The 16797-nt window shown below is 41.8% G+C and overlaps 1 protein-coding gene across 4 annotated transcripts in view; it reads left to right on the forward strand.

Annotated features, from left to right (window-relative positions):
• Nucleotides 1-16077, forward strand: part of srek1 (splicing regulatory glutamine/lysine-rich protein 1) — a 74684-nt gene extending 58607 nt beyond the window's left edge. For all 4 annotated transcript variants that reach the window (XM_070879436.1, XM_070879444.1, XM_070879453.1 and 1 more), the window contains 3 exons: nt 763-1461; nt 9966-10140; nt 12851-16077. In XM_070879436.1, coding sequence (XP_070735537.1) covers nt 763-1461; nt 9966-10140; nt 12851-13789 — 1813 coding nt within the window. In that variant the 3' untranslated portion in view covers nt 13790-16077. The remainder of the gene's footprint in view (nt 1-762; nt 1462-9965; nt 10141-12850) is intronic.
• Nucleotides 16078-16797: the final 720 nt, after the last annotated feature.

The following is a 16797-nucleotide window of genomic DNA, read 5'->3' on the forward strand; positions in this document are numbered from 1 at the left end:
TGCCACCTATTGCATTTCTCTCCCCGACTGCTGTCTCCAGCTGAACCAGACTGTTTTCAACCTTGGTGTCCTATTCAACCCTCTTCCCACTGATCCACATTGGTACCCAGTCACCCAATACCTCAAATTTAAAATTTTAATCCATGAATTTAAATCCCTTCATAGCCTCACCCCTCCCTATCTCTGTATCCTCCTCCACCCTACAATACCCCAGAACTCTCCATTCCTCTGACTCTGACCTCTTGTGCATCCCCCCTTCACCCCACCATTAGCTGTCGTACCTTCAACTGCCAGGGTCCCATGCTCTGGAATTCCCTATTCTCATTTAAGACCTTTAAAACCCACCTCCTCTGTTAAAAGTGCTATATAAATGCAAGTTATTATTTCGAGAATGATGGCAGCCAGTTAACACACTAAGATACCGCAAACAGCAACTGGATGAATGACCAGTTATTCTGTTTGTGATAGTGTTGATTGGAGAAGGAGTCCCTTCTTTTCTTTGGATAGTGCCTTGGAATTTTTAACAAGCAGATGTCTAATCGCAAGGACTGGACTCTAAAAATGCAGCATTCCCTCAATACTGCACTGGAATTACAGCATAATTTATGCACTCGAGTCTTGAAATCAGACTTGTACCTTCAACCTTCTGACCCAGTTGGTACTGCCTCTAAGATGACAGCAGTGATTATTTATTGTCATTCATTTTCACTTTCTACCAGTTGTTGTGAACGTGATGTGTAATTATGGTAATTATATTTACAGAGAAAAATATAGAAAGAAAAGCAGGAGTTCATCAAGAAAACGATCCAAGTCGCCAAAAAGGAAATCCAAGTCGCCAAAAAGGAGGTCCTTGACACCTAAAAGGAGGTCCAGGTCACCAAAAAGAAGGTCCAGGACTCCTAAAAAAAGGTCCTTGACGCCTAAAAGAAGATCTGGGACACCTAAAAAAAGGTCCATGACGCCTAAACGGAGGTCCATGACACCTAAAAAAAGATCCATAACACCTAAAAAAAGGTCCATGACGCCCAAGAGGAGGTCCATGACGCCCAAGAGGAAGTCCATGACGCCGAAGAGGAGGTCCATGACGCCTAAAAGGAGGTCCATGACGCCTAAGAATAAGTCCTTGACTCCAAAAAGGAGATCCAAAACACCTAAAAAAAGGTCCTTGACACCTCAAAGGAGGTCTAAGACACCTAAACAGAGGTCCAGGTCGCCGAAAAGGAAGTCCAGGTCGCCAAGAAGGAGGTCCAGGTCGCCAAGAAGGAGGTCCAGGTCGCCGAGACGGCGGTCCAGGTCGCCAAGACGGCGGTCCAGGTCGCCGAGACGACGGTCCAGGTCGCCGAGACGGCGGTCCAGGTCGCCGAGACGACGGTCCAGATCGCCGAGAAGACGGTCCAGGTCGCCGAGAAGAAGGCCGAGGTCACCAAAAAGAAGGTTTTCTAGATCTCCATCTCCGAGAAGGTGACTTTATACAAATTACTATGTATAACAAAAGAAACAAAATTATTTATTTTAGACATAACTAATCTAGATACTTGCATTTATATACTGCTTTCAACATCAAACAGCCAAAGTGAACTTGGTGGCTGAGCTTTGAGTCGTCACAGCCAGGCAATCTGGACCTTTTCCCGTAGTCTTTCATTCTTCCTGCATTTTTAGCCACCTTTGACATAGAAACATAGAAAATAACTGCTCACTGAAGACTGTGCCTTCAGTTATCTCCCTAACTTTTCTTCGATTGTTGCTCTGTGTCTGTTCTTCCTCCCCCTTTGATTTCCTTTCTTCTATGAAATACTTTGGGGCACTTAGTTACATTAAAGGCAGTGTATGTCTAGGCGTTGCTTGATTTTAACTGCAGGCCCTCATTTATATTCGATAACGCTGACTCCCACCTGATGCCAGCAGGAATGACATGATGGTAAGACTCGAGGAATCTGCCCCCCGGCAAGGTATGTGAAAAGAGGAAGGGGCCATTGCAATCGTGGTCGCTGGAAGGAAAATTGAAGCTCGAGGTAGGGGGAGGCCCAAGGAGTCCTCGTGGGGTTTAGAGGAGTCCTTCTCCTTCAGGCCCAAAAAGGAACCTTCAAAAAATGTTGAAATTAACTTTTCTGGCCTCTTCTGGCCCTTGATCAAGTGTATCATCAGCTTTTGCTGATGCCTTTAGGATTTGGCATTGCAGCCCCAAAAACCTTGGAATTAAAATGGCAGAGCATGAGCGCAGTGGGTAGCGCCAGGTCACCATTTTATCCTTCTGTGCAGGCAGGACTCCTAACTCTAAAATAGAGCCTTCCATTAAATTTTTCACAGACCTCAGTATAACAATTTTCCACAATTCATTATGCTAAACTCGCCCTGAGAGATACAGTTGCAATATTTTGGGGGAAATAGAAGCAAATCATGAGAATCCAGATGACTGTTTAACCTTCAAGCCTTTACTGAAAATTGGGGATTTGTGCCATTGAGATGATTAGAATAGATTATCCTCTCCACTTCATAGGACTGCTACAGGAGGTTTGTGGTACAGTCTGGTGAGACCATCTCTGAGACCTGATGATGACAATAGCATTGATGCCCTTCCTTTTCCTGCATTCATTTTTGGAGTAGTCTATGGTGGTTTGACAGCTGTTTTTCCTCTCCCTCCGTATATAGAAGCACTTTCTGCTCATTGATTCCCCCAGCAGCACAATTGAGGTTGAAAATATACTATTGTTGTGCAGGCAAAAACCTACTACAAAATCATATCTCGCTACAGAATTGCATTTGTCATCAATCCCTAGGCATACTTTTTATCATACAGATCATTTTAGATTCACTGCCCAGAGAATCATAGAAATTTACAGCACTGAAGCGGGCCATTTCGGCCCATCATGTTCACACCGGCCGACCAAGAGCTATACTGCCTAATCCCACTTTCCAGCTCTTGGTCCGTAGCCCTGTAGGTTACGGCACTTTAAGTGCACATCCAAGTATTTTTTAAATGTGGTAAGGATTTCTGCCTCTACCACCCTTTCAGCAGTGAGTTCCAGACCCCCGCCCACCCTCTGGGTAAAGAAATTTCACCTCATATCTCCTCTATACCTCCCACCAAAGACTTTAAATCTATGCGCCCTGGTTGTTGACCACTGTGATGAGAAACAGCTCATTCCTATCCACTCTTATCCAGGCCCTTCATAATTTTATGCATCTCAATAAGGTCTCCACTCAGCCTCCTCTGTTCCAAAGAAAACAGACCCAGCATCTCCAATCTTTCTTCATAGCCAAAATTCTCCAGTCCAGGCAACATTCTTGTAAATCTCCCTCTGCACCCTTTCCAGTGCAGTCATATTTTTCCTGTAATGTGATGACCAGAACTGCACACAGTACTCCAGCTATGGCCTAACCAGTGTTTTATACAATTCAAGCATCACCTCCTTGCTCTTGTATTCCATGCCTCGACTAATAAAGGGAAGTATTCCATATGCCTTCTTAACCTAACCTTCTCTAACTCACCTGCTACCTTCAGGGATCTGTGGACTTGCACTCCAAGGTCCCTTTGTTCCTCTACGCTTTTCAGTGTCATACCATTTAATGTGTATTCCCTTACCTTGTTAGACCTCTCCAAATGCATTACCTCACACTTACCCGGATTGAATTCCATTTGCCACTGTTCTGCCCACCTGATCAGTACATTGATATCTTCCTGCAGTCTGCAGCTTTCTTAGAACATTAAAAAATAGGAGCAGGATTAGGCCATACGGCCCCTCAAGCCTGCTCCGCCATTTAATAAGATCATGGCTGATGTGATCATGGACTCAGCTCCACTTCCCTGCCTGCTCCCCATAACCCCTTATCCCCTTATCAATTAAGAAACTGTCTATTTCTGTCTTAAATTTATTCAATGTCCCAGCTTCCACAACTCTGAAGCAGCGAATTCCACAGATTAACAACCCTCTGTGAGAAGAAATTTCTCCTCATCTCAGTTGGAAATGGGCGGTCCCTTATTCTAAGAACATGCCCTCTAGTTCTAGTCTCCCCCATCAGTGGAAACATCTTCTCTGCATCCACCTTGTCAAGCCCCCTCATAATCTTATATGTTTCAATAAGATCACCTCTCATTCTTCTGAATTCCAATGAGTAGAGGCCCAATCTACTCAACCTATCCTCATAAGTCAACCCCCTCATCCCTGGAATCAACCTAGTGAAGCTTCTCTGAACTGCCTCTAAAACAAGTATATCCCTTCATAAATATGGAAACCAAAACTGCACGCAATATTCTAGGTGTGGCCTCATCAATACCTTATATAGCTGCAGCAAGACTTCCCTGCTTTTATACTCCATCATTATCAACCACACAGCCTATTTTAGAGTTATATGCAAACTTCTTAATCATACCCCCAACATTCAAATCCAAGTCATTGATGTATACCACAAAAAGCAAGGGACCCAGCACTGAGCCCTGCAGAACCCCACTGGATACAGCCTTCCAGTCACAAGTACACCCATTACCCTTAGCTTCCTGCCTCTGTGCCAATTTTGGATCTAACTTGTCACTTTGCCCTGGATCCCATGGGCTTTTACTTTCATGACCAGCCTGCCATGCGGGACCTTATCAAAAGCTTTGCTAAAGTCCATATACACTACATCATACGCACTGCCCCCATCGAACCTCCTGGTTACCTCCTCGAAAAATTCAATCAAGTTAGTCAGACATGATCTTCCCTTAACAAATCCATGCTGACTGTCCTTGATTAATCCATGTCTTTCCAAATGTTCATCCTGTCCCTCAGGATTTTTTCCAATAATTTTCCCACCACTGAGGTTAGGCTGACTGGCCTGTAATTATTCGGTCTATCCCTTTCCCCCTTTTTAAATAAAGGTACAACATTACCAGTCCTCTGACATCACACCTGTAACCAGAGAGGACTGGCAAATGATGGTCAGAGCCTCTGCTATTTCCTCTTTTGCTTTTCTTAACAGCCTGGGATACATTTCATCCGGGCCTGGGGATTTATCCACTTTCAAAGCTGCTAAGCCCCTTAATACTTCCCCTCTCACTATGTTTATCTCTTAATATTTCACAATTCTCCCTCATTGCATAGAAACATAGAAAATAGGTGCAGGAGCAGGCCATTCAGCCCTTCTAGCCTGCACCGCCATTCAATGAGTTCATGGCTGAACATGAAACTTCAGTACCCCCTTCCTGCTTTCTCGCCATAATCCTTGATCCCCCGAGTAGTAAGGACTTCATCTAACTCCCTTTTGAATATATTTAGTGAATTGGCCTCAACTACTTTCTGTGGTGGAGAATTCCACAGGTTCACCACTCCCTGGGTGAAGAAGTTTCTCCTCATCTCGGTCCTAAATGGCTTACCCCTTATCCTCAGACTGTGACCCCTGGTTCTGGACTTCCCCAACATTGGGAACATTCTTCCTGCATTTAACCTGTCTCAACCCGTCAGAATTTTAAACGTTTCTATGAGGTCCCCTCTCATTCTTCTGAACTCCAGTGAATACAAGCCCAGTTGATCCAGTCTTTCTTGATAGGTCAGTCCCGCCATCCCGGGAATCAGTCTGGTGAATCTTCGCTGCACTCCCTCAATAGCAAGAATGTCCTTCCTCAAGTTAGGAGACCAAAACTGTACACAATACTCCAGGTGTGGCCTCACCAAGGCCCTGTACAACTGTAGCAACACCTCCCTGCCCCTGTATTCAAATCCCCTCGCTATGAAGGCCAACATGCCATTTGCTTTCTTAACCGCTTGCTGTACCTACATGCTAACCTTCAATGACTGATGTACCATGACACCCAGGTCTCGTTGCACCTTCCCTTTTCCTAATCTGTCACCATTCAGATAATAGTCTGTCTCTCTGTTTTTACCACCAAAGTGGATAACCTCACATTTATCCACATTATACTTCATCTGCCATGCATTTGCCCACTCACCTAACCTATCCAAGTCACTCTGCAGCCTCATAGCATCCTCCTCGCAGCTCACACTGCCACCCAACTTAGTGTCATCCGCAAATTTGGAGATACTGCATTTAATCCCCTCGTCTAAATCATTAATGTACAATGTAAACAGCTGGGGCCCCAGCACAGAACCTTGCGGCACCCCACTAGTCACTGCCTGCCATTCTGAAAAGTACCCGTTTACTCCTACTCTTTGCTTCCTGTCTGACAACCAGTTCTCAATCCACGTCAGCACACTACCCCCAATCCCATGTGCTTTAACTTTGCACATTAATCTCGTCACCATTTTCCAGATGCACTGCTATGACATCCTTAATAATTGATTCCATCATTTTACCCACTACTGAGGTCAGGCTGACCGGTCTATAATTCCCTGTTTTCTCTCTCCCTCCTTTTTTAAAAAGTGGGGTTACATTGGCTACCCTCCACTCGATAGGAACTGATCCAGAGTCAATGGAATGTTGGAAAATGACTGTCAATGCATCCGCTATTTCCAAGGCCACCTCCTTAAGTACTCTGGGATGCAGTCCATCAGGCCCTGGGGATTTATCGGCCTTCAATCCCATCAATTTCCCCAACACAATTTCCCGACTAATAAAGATTTCCCTCAGTTCCCCCTCCTTACTAGACCCTCTGACCCCTTTTATATCCGGAAGGTTGTTTGTATCCTCCTTAGTGAATACCGAACCAAAGTACTTGTTCAATTGGTCTGCCATTTCTTTGTTCCCCGTTATGACTTCCCCTGATTCTGACTGCAGGGGACCTACGTTTGTCTTTACTAACCTTTTTCTCTTTACATACCTATAGAAACTTTTGCAATCCACCTTAATGTTCCCTGCAAGCTTCTTCTCGTACTCCATTTTCCCTGCCCTAATCAAACCCTTTGTCCTCCTCTGCTGAGTTCTAAATTTCTCCCAGTCCCCGGGTTCGCTGCTATTTCTGGCCAATTTGTATGCCACTTCCTTGGCTTTAATACTATCCCTGATTTCCCTAGATAGCCACGGTTGAGCCACCTTCCCTTTTTTATTTTTACGCCAGACAGGAATGTACAATTGTTGTAATTCATCCATGCGGTCTCTAAATGTCTGCCATTGCCCATCCACAGTCAACCCCCTAAGTATCATTCGCCAATCTATCCTAGCCAATTCACGCCTCATACCTTCAAAGTTACCCTTCTTTAAGTTCTGCAAAGTCTGCATCGCCCCTCTCTTTTGTGACAACAGATGCAAAGTATTCATTAAGAATCATACCAATGTCTTCTGCCTCCACACACATATTTCCTTTATGGTCTTTAATAGGTCCCACTCTTTCTCTAATTTCCTCTTGCTTTTAATGTATTTATACAACATCTTTGGGTTTTCCCCGATTTTACATTCTTTCATGCTCTCTCTTTGCTTACCTGACTTTTTAAAATTGCACCCCTGCACTTTTTATACTCCTCTAAGAGTTTCTGCAGTATTGAGTTCTTGGTATCTGTCATCATCTTCCCTTTTTTTCTTTATCTTATCCTGTATGTCCCTTGACATCCAGGGGGCTCTAGATTTGTTAGCCCCACCCTTTTTCTTTAAGGGAACATACTTGCTCTGTAACCTCAGGATCTCCTCCTTGAATGCCTCCCACTGCTGTGACACTGATTTACCATCAAGTAGCTGTTTCCAGTCCACTTTGGCCAAATCCCATCTCAGGTCAGCAAAATTAGCTTTACCACAATTGAGAACTTTTTTCCTGGTCCATCCTTGTCCTTTTCCATAACTACCCTAAATCTTACTGAATTATGATCACCAGCACCAAAATGCTGATACCCCTTCTACCTGTTCCATTTCACTCCCCAAAACCAAGTCCAGAACCGCCCCTCCCTTGTTGGGCTTGTTACATACTGGCTGACGAAGTTCTGAATGCATTTTTAGAAATTCCGCACCCTCTGTACCTTTTTCCCAGTTAATATTAGGGTAGTTGAAATCCTCCACTATTACAGCTCTATAGTTTTTGCACTTCGCAGCAATTTGCCCACATATTTGTTGTTCTATCTCCCTCTGACTGTTTGGGGGTCTATAGTACACTCCCAGTAGTGTGATCGCCCCTTTTTTGTTCTTCAATTCAACCCATATGGACTCGTTTGATGACCCCTCTCCCATATCATCCCTTCTCACAGCTGTAATTGTTTCTTTAATTAATACTGCAACCCCCCCCTCCTTTTTTTACCCCCTCTCTATCCCATCTGAAAACCCTGTAACCAGGAATGTTAAGCTGCCATACTTGTCCTTCTTTAAGCGATATCTCAGTAATAGCTATAATATCGCACTCCCAAGTGTCTACCTGTGCCCTCAGCTCATCTGCTTTATTCCCTATACTCCTTGCATTGAATTATATGCCATTTAGTGGTGCCAAACTCCCTTGTTGTCTATTTTCCAACCCTTGTTTCTTCTGTCTTCCAAATTCACTTTCTACTTTTCTGCTGTTCAATTCCAGCTTTGCTTCTCTCCCCACTGAATCTATTCTCTGGTTCGCATCCCCACTGCCAGGATAGTTTAAACCTTCCGCAACAGCACTAGCAAACCCTCCCGCGAGGATACTGGTCCCGACTCTGTTGAAGTGCAACCCGTCCGGCTTGTGCAGCTCCCACATCCTCCAGAAACGGTCCCAATGCCTCAAGAATCTAAAGCCCTCCCGCCTGCACCATCTCTTCAGCCACGCATTCATCTCTATCCTCCTGTTTCTGCACTCATTAACACGTGGCACCGGCAATAACCCAGAGATTACTACCTTTGCAGTCCTGCTTTTTAATCTCTCTTCTAGCTCCCTAAAGTCTGCCTGCAGGACCTCATCCCTCCTAGCTATGTGATTGGTACTGATATGGACCACAGCCTCTGGCTGTTCACCCTCACCTCCCAAAATGTCTTGCAGTGTGGATAACTGTGAGATATGGAATATGGTACTTTTGAAGCAGAAACATATACCAATGAATATTTTTCCCCTGGAGCAGGCTAAATTTAGCATGCATCCTATATGGGAGGAGGGCTGCAAGGTGTGAAATCTAAGAGTAATATGTAAATTCAGCTCCTTTATTTGATTTTGCAGAATCCCTAAAAAGTTTTAACAGGTAAATGTGCAACCTGTGAAATGTATTCAGATTAATGAAATCCAAATTGATGGGTATTGATGAGGTACAAATTGTTGGAGTTTGGATCTATTAGTATTCAGAACACCAAAGCTATGGGCTAAGTGGTATTATTGTAAGCAGCACATGGGTATTTGGGCAAACTGCTTTTATACTGTTTAAAATGCACAATTTCTAAACAAAGTGATTCATTTTGCCTGATACTTTACTTATAAAGTAATCTAAAAATATTTATCATATTTAGATGTCCACAATCCCGACAGAAAATTGGTGCAAAGCCATCTTCTTTGAAGAAGAGCAGTCGTGTTCTCATCAGTGTCCTGGCCAATGTTTTTCCTTCAACCAATATCCCTAAAACAGATTATTTGGTCATTAGCACATTTCTGTTTGTGGGATCTCGTTGCATGCAAATTAGTTGTCACATTTCCTACATTACAAGTGACTACACTTCAAAAGTACTAATACAAAAGCAAAATACTGCGGATGCTGGAAATCTGAATTAAAAACAGAAAATGCTGGAAATACTCAGCAGGTCAGGTAGCATCTGTGGAGAGAGAAACAGAGTTAACGTTTCTGCCAAACAGTCATCAACCTGAAACGTTAACTCTGTTTCTCTCTCCACAGATGCGGCCTGACCTGCTGAGTATTTCCCGCATTTTCTGTTTTTTTTTCAAAAGTACTGCATTAATAGTAAAGTGCTTTGGCACATCTGAGGTCATAAAAGGCACTATAAATACAAGTTCTTCTTTCTTTCTTAGCCTGCAGAATTCCAGGGACCCTGCTCAGTTGAGAGTTAATACAGAAATTATATTTCTGAATATTTGATTGTCCTCAAGTATTTTTGTACTGCATTTGCAGTAGAGGATATGTACAAAAATGTTTCTTTTTTTTTGTCAGGAATAGGAAAGAGAAAAGAAAAGACAAAGATGGAGGACACAGCAAAGATAGAGTTGAGATCAGGGAAAATTCAAGCCACCAAAGCCAGGATAGGAGCAAACGGGATCATTCTACCTCGAAGAAGAAAGACAAGGACAAAGACTGCAAAATCAAACAGGATAAAATGGATATCAAGGTGGGATTTAATGAAGGAGTTGCTGAAATTAAACCTGTACCATCACTTGCATTTTAGTTCAAATGCAGTTTAACATAAGAAATTTAGGTGGACATTGTGGATGATGTACATAAAAAATATATATATACTCTTCCATTCACTAATGTTATGAAACAGGTTTCCTAACATTAGCAAGCAGAAATAAATGCCCCCCTCCCTTGAATATGTATATCAGTGGTTATAAATCAATATAGTGTAAATAACCAGAACTTAAAGAAGGCTAACTTTGAAGGTATGAGGCGTGAATTGGCTGGGATGCATTGGCGAATGATACTTAAGGGGTTGACTGTGGATGGGCAATGGCAGACATTTAGAGACCGCATGGATGAACTACAACAATTGTACATTCCTGTCTGGCATAAAAATAAAAAAGGGAAGGTGGCTCAACCGTGGCTATCAAGGGAAATCAGGGATAGTATTAAAGCCAAGGAAGTGGCATACAAATTGGCCAGAAATAGCAGCGAACCTGGGGACTTGGAGAAATTTAGAACTTAGCAGAGGAGGACAAAGGGTTTGATTAGGGCAGGGAAAATGGAGTATGAGAAGAAGCTTGCAGGGAACATTAAGACGGATTGCAAAACTTTCTATAGATATGTAAAGAGAAAAAGGTTAGTAAAAACAAACGTAGGTCCCCTGCAGTCAGAATCAGGGGAAGTCATAACGGGGAACAAAGAAATGGCGGACCAATTGAACAAGTACTTTGGTTCGGTATTCACGAAGGAGGACACAAACAACCTTCCGGTTATAAAAGGGGTCGGGGGGCCTAGTAAGGAGGAGGAACTGAGGAAAATCCTTATTAGCCGGGAAATTGTGTTGGGGAAATTGATGGGATTGAAGGCCGATAAATCCCCAGGGCCTGATGGACTGCATCCCAGAGTACTTAAGGAGGTGGCCTTGGAAATAGTGGATGCATTGACAGTCATTTTCCAACATTCCATTGACTCTGGATCAGTTCCTATCGAGTGGAGGGTAGCCAATGTAACCCCACTTTTTAAAAAAGGAGGGAGAGAGAAAACAGGGAATTATAGACCGGTCAGCCTGACATCGGTAGTGGGTAAAATGATGGAATCAATTATTAAGGATGTCATAGCAGTGCATTTGGAAAGAGGTGACATGATAGGTCCAAGTCAGCATGGATTTGTGAAAGGGAAATCATGCTTGACAAATCTTCTGGAATTTTTTGAGGATGTTTCCAGTAGAGTGGACAAGGGAGAACCAGTTGATGTGGTATATTTGGACTTTCAGAAGGCGTTCGACAAGGTCCCACACAAGAGATTGATGTGCAAAGTTAGAGCACATGGGATTGGGGGTAGTGTGCTGACATGGATTGAGAACTGGTTGTCAGACAGGAAGCAAAGAGTAGGAGTAAATGGGTACTTTTCAGAATGGCAGGCAGTGACTAGTGGGGTACCGCAAGGTTCTGTGCTGGGGCCCCAGCTGTTTACACTACATTAATGATTTAGATGAGGGGATTAAATGTAGTATCTCCAAATTTGCGGATGACACTAAGTTGGGTGGCAGTGTGAGCTGCGAGGAGGATGCTGTGAGGCTGCAGAGCGACTTGGATAGGTTAGGTGAGTGGGCAAATGCATGGCAGATGAAGTATAATGTGGATAAATGTGAGGTTATCCACTTTGGTGGTAAAAACAGAGAGACAGACTATTATCTGAATGGTGACAGATTAGGAAAAGGGGAGGTGCAAAGAGACCTGGGTGTCATGGTACATCAGTCATTGAAGGTTGGCATGCAGGTGCAGCAGGCGGTTAAGAAAGCAAATGGCATGTTGGCCTTCATAGCAAGGGGATTTGAGTACAGGGGCAGGGAGGTGTTGCTACAGTTGTACAGGGCATTGGTGAGGCCACACCTGGAGTATTGTGAACAGTTTTGGTCTCCTAACCTGAGGAAGGACATTCTTGCTATTGAGGGAGTGCAGCGAAGGTTCACCAGACTGATTCCCGGGATGGCGGGACTGACCTATCAAGAAAGACTGGATCAACTGGGCTTGTATTCACTGGAGTTCAGAAGAATGAGAGGGGACCTCATAGAAACATTTAAAATTCTGACGGGGTTAGACAGGTTAGATGCAGGAAGAATGTTCCCAATGTTGGGGAAGTCCAGAACCAGAGGTCACAGTCTAAGGATAAGGGGTAAGCCATTTAGGACCGAGATGCGGAGGAGCTTCTTCACCCAGAGAGTGGTGAACCTGTGGAATTCTCTGCCACAGAAAGTTGTTGAGGCCAATTCACTAAATATATTCAAAAAGGAGTTAGATGAGGTCCTTACTACTAGGGGGATCAAGGGGTATGGCGAGAAAGCAGGAATGGGGTACTGAAGTTGAATGTTCAGCCATGAACTCATTGAATGGCGGTGCAGGCTAGAAGGGCCGAATGGCCTACTCCTGCACCTATTTTCTATGTTTCTATGTAAAGAAGTTGTGTTAGAAACATCATCAATTTTTAAAGCATAGAAAGAATCGTGGAATGGGACGAAGTAGATCGTGAAAGAGCTGTCCAATTAGTCCGATCTCTACTCTTTTATACTTAAAAGGTGTGGCCTATATTCAAGTCAATACCATGTTGCAATAATGTAATCAAACATACTGTATTTAAATTAATACTATGAATCCATGATTTTTGAGGTTTCTTTAATGGCTTTTTAATATTTTTTTCAGGTGGAAAGGGACTGCAATAGTAGTGACAAAAACAAAGAAACCAGTAGTGAAGTCTTGGTCAACGTTGAAGAAAATGGTAACCATAACATAATTCACCATAGCACGGAAGAAGCACACAAGACTGAGAATATCCCTTTAGTTAGTGCTGAAGAGGGAAACGGGGAAACAACAGACTCGCTATCTACGGACTTAAAAGATATGCAGAATAAGTCTGTTTCTTTAGCTGAAGAAGGAGACGGGGAGAAAACAGATAAGCTTTCTAAGGACTTAAATGATATGCAGAATAAGTCTGTTCCTTTAGCTGAAGAAGGAGACGGGGAAAAAACAGACACGCTTTCTAAGGACTTAAATGAAATGCAGAATAAGTCTGTTTCTTTAGCTGAAGGAGGAGACGGGGAAAAAAAAGACCTGCTATCTATGGACTTAAATGAAATGCAGAATAAGTCTGTTTCTTTAGCTGAAGAAGACGGAGAAAAAACAGACAAGCTATCTATGGACTTAAAAGATATGCAGCATAAGTCTGTTTCTTTAGCTGAAGGAGGAGACGGGGAAAAAACAGATCTGCTATCTATGGACTTAAATGAAATGCAGAATAAGTCTGTTTCTTTAGCTGAAGGAGGTAACGGGGGGAAAACAGACAAGCTAGCTATGGATTTAAATGATATGCAGAATAAGTCTCTTTCTTTAACTGAGGAAGGAAATGGGCAAACAACAGACACGCTTTCTAAGGACTTAAATGATATGCAGAATAAGTCTGTTTCTTTAGCTGAAGAAGACGGAGAAAAAACAGACAAGCTATCTAAGGACTTAAATGATATGCAGAATAAGTCTGTTTCTTTAGCTGAGGAAGGAAACGGGGAAACAACAGACACGCTTTCTAAGGACTTAAATGATATGCAGAACAAGTCTGCTTCTTTAGCCGAAGAAGACTGTCTTTAGCAACCCAACCTTTCCAAAACAATTGTACATCTGTGTGATTATTTTTGATGGATCCCAGAACTGGTTGGTGCTTCAATCTTTGAAAACTGAGAATGGAAGGAATCTGTAATGTAAAACTTTGCTGTGTTAGTTCATGAACCAGCAAGCATAGAATGAATGGGTGGATGGGTAATGTCAATCAGATTGAAAATGACAAAGTATTGCCTTTGTCATGAAGGATCTGTAAATAAATATATGTATCACTTTTTTTAAACTCACGCAATGCACATATTTGCCTTCACAGAATTTTGTTAAATCTGTAAGATGTGCGTACATTATTTTGCTAGTATTGTTAATGAGCGGAGGGAACAGTGTCATACTCTGGTTATTTTATTAACCATTTCATCATCTGGAATTTTTTCACTCCTTGCAGTTATAGTCTTGGCTCTTTGCAGATGTATTGATATTGAGAGCCGAAATAGTGTGCATAGAAAAATATACAGCTGGACAGAATAAGATTTTATTGCGAAGTACAAGTTTTCCACATGTCAAATAAAATAGACAATTCCAGACCGTGTGCATTTTATAGCTTTGGTGAAAAAATGAAACAAAGCTCTATGTGCATCAGCGGTAGGGAGAGGTTTATGATGTGATAGGTAATGATGTGACAATGGTACTAATACTTTCACTGAAATTATAGTGTCTATTCAATGTGTCCAGTATAATTTTCTAACTTTATTAGAAGATTGGCTTTTTGGCTCTGATTAAGATTAAGGACAGTAGTGCTAATTTATTGTCTGGTTAATGCTATTCCTGAATCAAATACTGAAAGTTGCGACAAATTATTTTTGTTACCAAAGCTGTAAACTAGGGTCATTATTTGTTACTATTCTGTCTAGGTGCTGTCAACACTGGTATATTGATGATTACAGATAAATTCTAATGAGTTTGTGAACAAAGGTACCTCAACTGGACATATGAGGATGTGAGTCATTATTAGCTTCGTCGACAGCTCCTGCAATGAATAGATGCATCACTTAAAGGGATGCTGAGCCATTACCAATCGGGAAGGTTCCACGTTCAATGATCAGCCTATGCTGAATTAGCTGTGAGATGGTAGTTGGGGTGTGACAGGTGGCGTCAATGCTGTGGAATAGGAAGGGGAACTAACAGCCAGGTCTTAACTTGATGCCTATTGAACCATATTACACCTTCAGAAGAAGAGGGAAGAAAATTGAACAGATAAAAGAAGCAGTATGTAAACTATTCTACATTTTAACCCATTATACTTTAGAAACTAGTATAGTGTATAGCAAGAAAACGTTACCTCAGCCTCTGGATTTTTTCAGGCTAAAGTGCTGTAACGTAGTGAAGAATATTTATAAATAGTTCATGGAACACTTTTCTGATAATAGTGCTCTTATTTGTATTTCATGAATTTCTATTATTTTCAGTGGCAATTGATTATTTTGGCCTAATTAATGGGGATGGGGGAGGAGGTGAGATTAAGCTACATTAATTACCCTTGTTTCATGACCCAGTACAGTACAACTAATATCAAACAATCTGTTTTAGAGGCCACAATCTGTCTAGTTCTTAGCAATATTTGTTATTTTAAACTTGCTGGGTTTATTTGACAGCAGGAATTTAACATCTTTTCCGTATGTGACTGCTTTCCTACCAGAGAAAATGCCCTTCTTTGTGAAACTAAGAGCTATAATTGAGTCCAAGTACTGTACCATGGTATACTGTACTTATCAACACCAAAATTAGTCTTGTTATACTTAGCACACTATCATTCATAGTCCAAATAACTATTTCCTCATTTTTACAGAATGACACAAGATATGTTGTTTCTTCGTTCACTGATCTGACACTGAAAAGTGAATAATGTCTGCTTTCTTTTGATAGAGTTTCACATTTGTTAAAGAAGCTCCAGTCCTGTATTGCTTACAATTTGAAAGATGTTTTGTGTTAGGAGGGTGAGGTACATAGAATGTTTACTGACATTTTGTAATATTTAGCACTTGTAAGACTGTGAAAGTCTGCAAAGATGCCATTTGTATGTTGTGTTAAACTGTGAAGTGCAATTTTCTATTAAAAGTTTATAGTACAAAAAGAACCATTCATATTACAAAACTCGCAAATTGGTTAGTTGCTAATTACAGTCTATTTCAGAAAATGTGACTGGAGTCATCTTTGTGGCACTAAAGATTGTTGTGTGATGCCCATTTTACAAATAGTCACAGATTGCTGATGTGATTATTTAGTACAAGGTTTCTTTTTAATTGTTATAAAATTAATAAATATAGTTCAACTATTAATAAAAAGACAACTGTTTCATCAACTTTTATTTTCCCTCTTACAGAATAGCTTAGCATGAATGCTGCGCAATGTAATTACTTTGGAAGCCTGTTCTCTAATGATACCTGTTAAGAAAATACCTTCAAACAAGATGGGAACTGTGACAAAAATCAAGCATTTTTGTCTAAGGGTTTATTTATTGAATTATGTATTTCTGGTCACAACAAACACATGGTTACAATTGATAACTGTTAGCAGTTTCTGCAAACTCCAGAGGATATATATATATATATATCCTTGTTTGTTTTTGACTGGCTCCAGTTATAAATCACTAAACAACCTAATTGAACAGAAAGTAAAGGAAGTAAAGGAGCAGTGAGAGAAAATGGGAAATAAAGAGGGTTGGGAAAATAATGCCTTTAACAAGAAAAACATCCCACGGCAGAAATGTAAGGGGTGATGCCAAGTCAAAGAAGGAGATATTAGGAAAGGTTGGTCAAAGAGATGGGTTTTAAGGATGGCTTTAAAGGAAGAAAAAAGGTAAATGTGGGCATTCCAGAAGCATAGGGCCTAGAAGGTTGAAGGCGTAGCCGCTAATCGTGTGACAAAGACGGGGTGCTCAAAAGACAGGCGTTGGGAGGAATGGAAATTTTGGTGGGGCGTGTTGGAACTGGAGATTACAAAGATGTGGAGCGGAGACAAATATTGGCTCACTCCCACAGGTC

The sequence above is a fragment of the Pristiophorus japonicus genome, chromosome 1 (assembly GCF_044704955.1).
Source record: "Pristiophorus japonicus isolate sPriJap1 chromosome 1, sPriJap1.hap1, whole genome shotgun sequence".
Classification (NCBI taxonomy): domain Eukaryota; kingdom Metazoa; phylum Chordata; class Chondrichthyes; family Pristiophoridae; genus Pristiophorus; species Pristiophorus japonicus.